The sequence below is a fragment of the Lycium barbarum genome, chromosome 5 (genome assembly GCF_019175385.1).
Source record: "Lycium barbarum isolate Lr01 chromosome 5, ASM1917538v2, whole genome shotgun sequence".
NCBI classification, from domain to species: Eukaryota; Viridiplantae; Streptophyta; class Magnoliopsida; order Solanales; family Solanaceae; genus Lycium; species Lycium barbarum.
In genome coordinates, this window is record NC_083341.1 from 8,581,780 (window position 1) to 8,590,495 (window position 8,716).

General features: G+C 37.4%; 1 protein-coding gene across 3 annotated transcripts; it reads left to right on the forward strand.

Moving 5' to 3' along the window:
* Positions 1-600: 600 nt before the first annotated feature.
* Positions 601-6,253, forward strand: LOC132640349 (BTB/POZ and MATH domain-containing protein 3). Of its 3 annotated transcripts, none has more exons than XM_060356909.1 (4): positions 601-1,209; positions 3,858-4,206; positions 4,833-5,134; positions 5,893-6,031. In XM_060356909.1, exons 1-3 carry the CDS (start codon positions 833-835, stop codon positions 5,118-5,120), a joined length of 1,014 nt encoding a protein of 337 aa, XP_060212892.1. In that variant the 5' UTR covers positions 601-832; the 3' UTR covers positions 5,121-5,134; positions 5,893-6,031. The 3 variants fall into 3 exon arrangements, with proteins under 3 accessions (XP_060212892.1, XP_060212891.1, XP_060212890.1); XM_060356908.1 differs by having other exon boundaries at positions 602-1,209; positions 4,833-5,129; positions 5,893-6,033; XM_060356907.1 differs by having other exon boundaries at positions 604-1,209; positions 4,833-5,103; positions 5,893-6,253.
* Positions 6,254-8,716: the final 2,463 nt, after the last annotated feature.

The window sequence follows — 8,716 nt, forward strand, 5'->3', positions numbered from 1 at the left end:
TGTCACTATTCTAATTTTATAACTTTCGAAAAAGCATTGCAATAGGTGAAGTCAGCCATCGATAATATTAATGATTGGGATGGGATATACACACTTGTTTGTGAGTAAAACGCATGCACATTGCAAAAGTTGTGTACAAACAACACATCGAAAAAAGTGTGACGTGTATGAAGTTTCTGGTGTTCGTAATCTGGGGCAAACTATTCCACCAACACATTATAACTTAAATAATCATTTTCACAAAAAAAGTACTCCCTTGGTCCCAATTCAAATATCTTATTATTATTTTTTGGTCTGTCCCAAAAATATTTATCTCTTTCTATATTTAGTAAATTTTTTTCAATTTTGAGCATCCTACCTGACAAGTTTAACATCATAAGATTTAAATGACTACATACTTCTTTAAATTAAGATCAATGATTCAAAAATTGCCCTTTGTTTCTTAATTTCCTCAAACACTCAAATTGAGACACAGCGAATATAACTTAAATAGTACGGTGAAAACTACTCATCCGGTTAAATTTTTACTCTAATTTTTAATCATAAAAATAATTAGAGAGATCCGACCCGACCCTACCCGACTTTCAACCCCACTGCCAGACCAGAAAGTCACAACAATAATGTTCCTTAACAAACTCAAACTCCTAAAACCCCAAAAAACAACATTAAATTCATCAGTAATCTGATCTCCTCCAGCCAAACATCTCTGAATTTTCCTCTCTATAAATAAATAAATAAACAAATCTCTCATTTTCCCTTTCACCCGAAAATTAACCCTCAATTTCGTTTTAATTCCAATTCGAATCCTAGGGTTTCCTTAAATTGTGATGAAATGATCCAAAATCCAATGAACAACGATTCTTCATCCAAATCCGTTAACGAAACGGTAAATGGGTCTCACCATTTTACCATACGCGGTTACTCTTTAGCTAAAGGAATGGGTCCTGGTAAATACATATCGAGTGACATTTTTACTGTTGGTGGATATGATTGGGCAATTTATTTTTACCCAGATGGTAAAAACATTGAGGATTCTTCAATGTATGTGTCGGTGTTTATAGCGTTGGCTAGCGAAGGAACGGATGTTAGGGCTTTGTTTGAGTTAACGTTGTTGGATCAGAGTGGTAAAATGAAACATAAAGTTCATAGTCATTTTGATCGGGCTTTGGAAAGTGGGCCTTATACTTTGAAATATAGAGGCAGCATGTGGTATGTTTATCTGGTTATTTTTGTAAATTGTTTTAGCTATCTGTTAAAGATTGGAATATTTTTGTGTTTGTGTTGGGGTTTAATTGTATGTAATTAGGGGTCGTTTGGTAGCTGGTAAGAGTTATGCATGTATTAGTAATACAGGGATTAGGGATTAGTAATGCAGGTATTAGTAATACAGAGATTAGTAATGCAGGTATTAATAATACAGGGATTAGCATGTGGTATGTTTTTATGTTTATATGGTTATTTTTGTAAATTGTTTTAGCTATATGTTGAAGATTGGATTTTTTTTAATTTTTTTTTTGTGTTTGTGTCGGTGTTGGGGTTTAATTGTATGTATTTAGGGGTCGTTTGGTAGCTGGTTAGAGTTATGCAGGTATTAGTAATATAGGGGTTAATAATACAGAGATTAGTAATGTAGGTATTAGTAATACAGAGATTAGTAATGTAGGTATTAGTAATACAGGGATTAGCATGTGGTTTGTTTTTATGTTTATGTTTAGACAAGATGCGAGAAGCGAGATTGAGATGGTTTGGGCATGTGAAGAGGAGAGACACGGATGCCCCAGTGCGGAGGTGTGAGAGGTTGGCCATGGATGGTTTCAGACGAGGTAGGGGTAGGCCAAAGAAGTATTGGGGAGAGGTAATTAGACACGACATGGCGCAGTTACAGCTTACCGAGGACATGACCTTAGATAGGAGGGTTTGGAGGACCCATATTAGGGTAGAAGGCTAGTAGATAGTCTCATTACCCTGCCTTATTAATAGTCGCATTATCGTAGTATAATTTCTTGTGCTCTAATTTATGCTATTATGCTATTATCTGTTATTTCCTGTGCTTTGATTATTCTATGTTATCTGTGTTGCTTGCGTTACTTCATTTCCATATCGCTTTGAATCTCTTAGCCGTATCTGACCTCTTGTTATGTTTTTATTGAGTCGAGGGTCTCTCGGAAACAGCCATCCTACCTTGGTAGGAGTAAGGTCTGCGTACACTCTACCCTCCCCAGACCCCACGTTGTGGGATTTCACTGGGTTGTTGTTGTTGTTGTTGTTGTTTATGTTTATGAGGGAACCCGCAGCCGCTACCCTTTGGGTGCGCACAGGGTAAACCTACTACTGTGCAATAGCCCGCAAATCACACAAGAGAGATAACCCGCACTAGGCAAGCCATGTGCCGCGAGCTCGACCCAGAAGGCAAATCCCCTACTTTCGTAGGCAGGGGGTTTCGAACCTGAGACCTCCATTATGAAAGCCCCATGCTCAACCAACCGAGCCACCCTTGCGGGTTTTATTTGGTTATATATTAATTGTTACTATAAGTTGGGAATTGGAAAATTCTTGTGTTTGTGTTGGGGTTTAATTGTATGTAATTAGGGTTTTTGAATTGTATTCTGTGCAAGGCCTAGATAAAATGGGAGGGTTGTTGTAGGTTGATGGTCGTGTAAATGTTGCCTGACTATGATTTTTTGCTGAATTTGATCTTTGGTCTTTGCTAATCATGTCAAATTTTGATTTTTAGGTGTATCATTATCGTGAAAATGGGTGTATTTCTGAATTTTGCTCAATGTGTGTACGTGTATTGATTCACGTGCCATATACTGGGGAATACAGCTATTTAACTCCGGGTTTATGATGATGCATGAGCAGATAAAATTAGTTTTTGGTAAAAAAAGAAGGAAAAAGGCTTTGATGCCATTGAAATATTAACCCTAGGTCAATTGTTAATTTTGTAATTTTTTATGCATTGGTGTTTTCTAGCATGTACAGCCCAGAAGCACAAGTTCCTAGTAAACCTACAGACTTACATTGAGTATTATTGGTTTACCAGGAACATACTCAAGGATCCTTTTGTCCAATTGTGTTGATTAGTAACTCAATGATTGCGAATTAGTTGTCAATTCTGTAACATCTTCGACATTATTAGTAAACATTTACCATTATCAACAAAATTAAAAGAGAAACTCATTGATTGTGAATCAGTTGCCAAATGTGATTTCTCAAGATAATCGTCTCTCATGCGCCATAGGAACTAAGCCTGGTATATAAATTAGAAGGGCAGAGGGGCGGACCCATTATCTCAGAGTTTTGAAGGTTGCAGTTGGTCCTAAGAGTTGACTCAGCCAGAGTTCTCTGTCATTAAAAAAAAAAAAAAGAAAAAAAAAGACAATTGACTCTCATCTGTGGAGATCAGCTACCTGGGTAACCCCAGATTAGGCTATTCACAGAGTTGATTTTCCCTTGAGTGGTGTCTACTTTGCTCTTTTGCTTACCATCTCCGCTCTATTGTTTAATTCAAGAGACGTCTAGTGATGAATTCACCACTTATTTGTTGCTAGTTTTGCCTTATCAATTGTGTCTCAACGCAAGAAACTGTTCGTTTGCACCTGGTATCTTTTCATGGTAAAATAATGTGGTAATAAATCTGACATATTGTGAGTACATTCTGTATGGCTTTAGTTAATTATATCTTATAAGTTACCTTTACCTCAAAAAAATCTCTGTATGGCTTTGGTAAACCTCGAGAAAGTTCACTAGATTTTGCGGTTCGAGAACTGTATTACCTTTTGAATCGAAGGTGTTGAATACATCTAGAACTTTTTCTTTTACTTGTCCTCATGAGAGCATCTTGTCTGTATTTCCAGGGGTTACAAACGATTTTTCAGAAGAACAAGTTTAGAAACGTCTGACTACCTGAAGGATGATTGCCTTTCCATGCACTGTACCGTTGGAGTTGTCAGAACTCGTGTTGAAGGCCCCAAAGATTATACTGTTTCAGTTCCACCATCAGACATGGGCCAAAGTCTCAAATACTTGCTGGATGCTGAACTTGGCTGTGATATAGTTTTCCAGGTTGGAGGAGAGATATTTAAGGGTCATAAGTTGATACTTGCTGCTCGGTCTCCTGTGTTTCGAGCCCAATTCTTTGGCCTTATTGGGAATCCTAAATCGGACGAAGTACAACTTGAGGATATTGAACCGTCAGTCTTCAAGGTATTATTTTGTGGTTTAATACACATGATTCTTGTGCTGTAAGAAGAAACATATATAATTAAACGTAGATGTTCAACTGGCTTACAGGAAGTTTCTCTTGGGTGATGGGTGGGGATGAAAGCAACTGGTTTATCATTATATTTTACTGTTTCTTATTAAACATTAGCATGTACTGATATTTTTGACACTCAATTTTTTCCTGAATCAGCATGTAGCAGTATGATGCATAGACTGAGATTTTCTTGATCTGAAATTGTTAAAGCACTAATGTCTGTGTGAACTAAGCATTTTTTTATACATTTATCATCTTTGCCTTAGCTAATAACACTATATTTTAGATAGTTACTCGTATTTGGTATTCTTAGCTGCTTCCGTTTGTCAGATTTTTGAGGGAAAAGAGAAAAACATAAAGCTAGCAAATATTTAGCTAAGCAGTGTCATCCCTTTATGCTCAGGCTCTTCCTGTTTTATGGTCATGGTGTTGCACCGTAGCTTCTCCTACTTGAGTTTTCTCTGTGTTGGTTGTCTGCGGTTTTCAATATGTAAACTATATGTAACTTACGCCAACATTGCAGTCTTTTTTTAGAAGCTGAGATGATTTAGGTGGACTTCTTTTTGTTATGTAGGCTATGCTCCAGTACATTTATTCTGATGAGCTTCCAGATTTAGCTGAAATTACCGGCTCTACTTCAACATGCTCTTCTACGATAATGCTACAGCATCTATTGGCAGCAGCTGATCGCTTTGGTTTAGACAGATTGAAAGAGTTATGTGAAGCAAAATTGTGTGAAGAAGTTAATGCGGATACAGTGGCAACAACTCTTTCTCTTGCTGAGCAGCATCGATGCCCACAGCTCAAGGCCATCTGTTTGAAATTTGCTGCAACAAACTTGGGAGGTGCGTGTACTCCGTAGATTTAAGCGGTGAGGTATTTCAGGTTTTGTCATTTTTAGTTTTCTTAGTGAATATAACTGCAGCATGTTCTTTAACTCTGCTTGTTCATGTCAGTTTGTTTGGCAAAGTTTATATCTTCCAGCTTAAATGTAAAGCCAAGAAAAGAAATCTTATGGTAAATTTCCAGACTGGCAATAGTCTCATAAATGATTTTGATAATCTTAAGCTTCAACTTGATTGCCAACTATTAAAGTTTATAGAGATGGGTATCTATCATTGAGGCAGTTCTTTTTTTACTTTAGTCGAAATGTGCTATTAGAGATGTTGATGGAGTATCTCAAGTTAGTCTTCCTTATGCGGAGCAACTCTTATAGTCTTATTATTTGATCTGAGCTTCACTATCAGTTAGTTTATAGCCTTTCTCCCCTCGAGTCTGAAGTTCAGCGGCTCTAATCGTTGATGAACACCTATGCTACCCTTAGCTTGGAAGTCATGAGAGAATATTTGAGTGGTTTTGGCTTCTTTAATTAGTATCCCCTGGGGAAAAAAATAGTATCCATTGGAATAAAACAAAATTTGCGTGTTCTAAAAACATACGAAGCACTAACCCCCTTCTAATACTTCGAACAGGAATATGTGCCGCCTTGTTGCAGATTGTTGGTTTCATGCAACATTCACTATATTTTAAAGCTGTAATACATGTGCTAGCTTGGATAAGATATTGTGGGATATTCTGGCTATTTTCTTGTAGTTGCTATGCTAAATTATGTGATTTCTTTTTTGGTTAAACAGTGGTCATGCAGACGGAAGGATTCAAGCACTTAGAAGAGAGCTGCCCGTCACTGTTATCAGAGCTGCTGGAAACAGTGGCGTCAGTCGATGAGAAGGCAAGTCTGACGTCTAGCAAGAAAAGGAGTAGCAGCAGCATCTTCGGGCTAGATCTGGCTGCAGATGGCGTGGCAACAGATTCTGTTAATCCTGGTAGGCGGGTGAGAAGGCGGATGTAACCTAATATAGCCTTTGAAGTGCAATGAGAGTTAGGTTGAGAATGTGTTAATGGAAAACCCAAGTAATGATTAGTTTTTTTCTTTCTTTTTACTGGATTTAAGAACAGTTCTAATTTCTGAATGTTAACTTGTGGTGTTAGCATGAATAGGTGGTGGTAAGTAAAGTTTACTGTCAAACTTTTCACTAGTTTAGCTTAGGCAAAATACATCAAAACACCCGTAAACTATACCCAAAATGTCGATATCACACTTAAACTATACGAGCGACCTATTACACACCTTAACATCTTAAAAGTGAATTTAAGACCACCCTGCAAGGTATTATATCACTTTCACAGCGTGTGGTGTTCCACACGCGCATGCCACGTCAGCGCCACGTGAAAATAAAATAAATTTTATTATTTTCAGTACTTTTTCTTTTTTCTTTTTAATTTGCACTATTTTCTTTTTCCTTCTTCTCCATTTAACCCCCCACCAACCCCCTATCCTGCGCCCCACCGCGATCCTCGACACCCCAAGCCCTTCAGGCTTCACTGTTGCAACCACTGCTCGTCCTCTCTGTCACTGCCAAGGAGGAAGCCTGCTCCGCCCGCCTTCTTCATTTTAATTTTGACTTCTTCATTTTAAAGAGAATGGCAAGGAGGATTGAGGGACAACAGATTAGAAATAAATGGCAGCAAATCTCTATTGCTATCAACGTCAGATGGCACCAACAGATTAGAGATTTGGTGCCATTTTGGACAGAGTAATAAATTATTGCTACTGCTGCTATCAACGTTAGATGGCAACAGATTTGCTATCAACGTTACATCAATGGAAATTTCACAAGTATACCAACGTAGGATTGTTGCTTTGGTGGTGGAGTTTGACCGGGGAGGGGGAGGAGAACGGCAGTGGGGAGGGAGGGGGGAGGGTGGTTGTTGGTGAAATGAAGAAAAAGGGTTTGGGGGTGTAGGGTGGCGTGAAGGTGGAGGAGAAGGGAGGGCGGGGTGGCAGTGGCGGTGGTGGTGGTTTGAAGCTGGAAGAGATGGGGGTGGCGTGGGGTGGAGTTGTGGGCGGGGGGGGGGGGGGGTAGTGGTGGTGGAGGAATAATTTTAAAAAAAAAATTATTTTAATTTTGACTTCACTTGCCCATTTTTGAATTATAAATTTTATTTATGCCACATCAGCTCTGGAGGGGTAAAAAATATCATTTTTAAATATATTAGGTGTGTAATGGGTCGCCAGGATAGTTTAAGTGTAAAAATGACTTTTGGGTTATAGTTTAGAGGTGTTTTGGTGTATTTTGTCTTTAGCTAATTTCAGCTTATGTGTGATGCAATATGAATGAATATGTAAATAGTTCTCCTCGATATGTTGGTAAATGTGTTGATGTCCACCTTTTTGTGTGTTTTGTATACGTTTTGGTCCACACGTGTATGCAGAGAGAGAAAGACGAAACAGTCAAATTTCTCATGTGTAAAATGAAATTTTCTCGTGAAAAGACAACTAAATATTGAGTTTAGAACCTGAACAGGCTGTTGGTGATAAGTCGGAGAATGAGGTCAAATCATCTTATGCCCATTTGTAAAGGCCTACAAAATAATTGACCTGGGGTGGGGGTGGGGGTGGGGGTAGGGGTGGGGGAAGCAGATTCAATATGACTAACTGATTCGCTAATTATTTGATTACTAATTAGAGGATTCGTTAATTATCTGATTACTAATTAGAGATTTGTTTTCTTTTTTTTCGTTTCGTTCGAGTCAGATATATCTTTGAATCTAGGGGAATAGAGTGATGATATTACTTGGATAATCTGATTTCTGGAAATAATCATGAATTAAACAAGTTGAATTATGAACATAAAATCAACTCGTCAAAAATATTACCCAAACAATTGATCACTCATTTAAATAGTGGCGGATCCAACGTGTATTTGCTGGTTCAGCAAAGGCCAGTAGCTTTTTGCTCAACTTGATATATGTATTAAAATATCTAAAAAGTAAATATTTATGTATAAATATTTAAATATGAATTAAATTATTATAGTATATTAACTTGAAATTATTATAAGAATCCATAAATTTTTGAATTCGCCTCTAGTGCGATTCGGTACTTTTACACGCACTGTCTTCCTTAGCAGGCCAAGAAAAACTTGTGAATTTTTGCATCTTTATTTTTACTATATTAGAAGCATGAGTTAGTTTTAAAAAAACCATATTAGAAGCATGAGTTTGGAGGTGGTTTCGTCGTCCAACTCCGACTCATATTACAAAAAAAAAATGTGGACCCCATATTAAAAAATAAGCAATATTAAAAAAAAATGTGGACCTCATATTAAAAAATCAAGTAATATTCATGTAATTCACAAAGTATCCCCCATTAAGTCAATAATGGTGGATTCATTCAGTTGGATTTTTATACCACGCACTGCATTTGCAGCATTTTTGAATGACTGTCCAAAAAAAGTGGCCCACATTAAACTTTAATGTGGCAGTCTCTTACTTATCTCTCCCTCCAATCTCCATAGCATTTTTTGTACTCCTATAGTACTAATATTCAATAGACAGAGAAAGTACAGGTAAGGATTAATTTTTCAAAAGTAGTTCTGAATATATTATTATCAAGCT

Coding starts and splice junctions, on each gene's coding strand:
- LOC132640349 (XM_060356907.1), top strand. CDS start 833: ATGATCCAAAATCCAATGAACAACGATTCTTCATCCAAATCCGTTAAC. Junction 1,210..3,857: donor AAATATAGAGGCAGCATGTG/GTATGTTTATCT, acceptor CTGTATTTCCAG/GGGTTACAAACGATTTTTCA. Junction 5,104..5,892: donor TGCTGCAACAAACTTGGGAG/GTGCGTGTACTC, acceptor TTGGTTAAACAG/TGGTCATGCAGACGGAAGGA.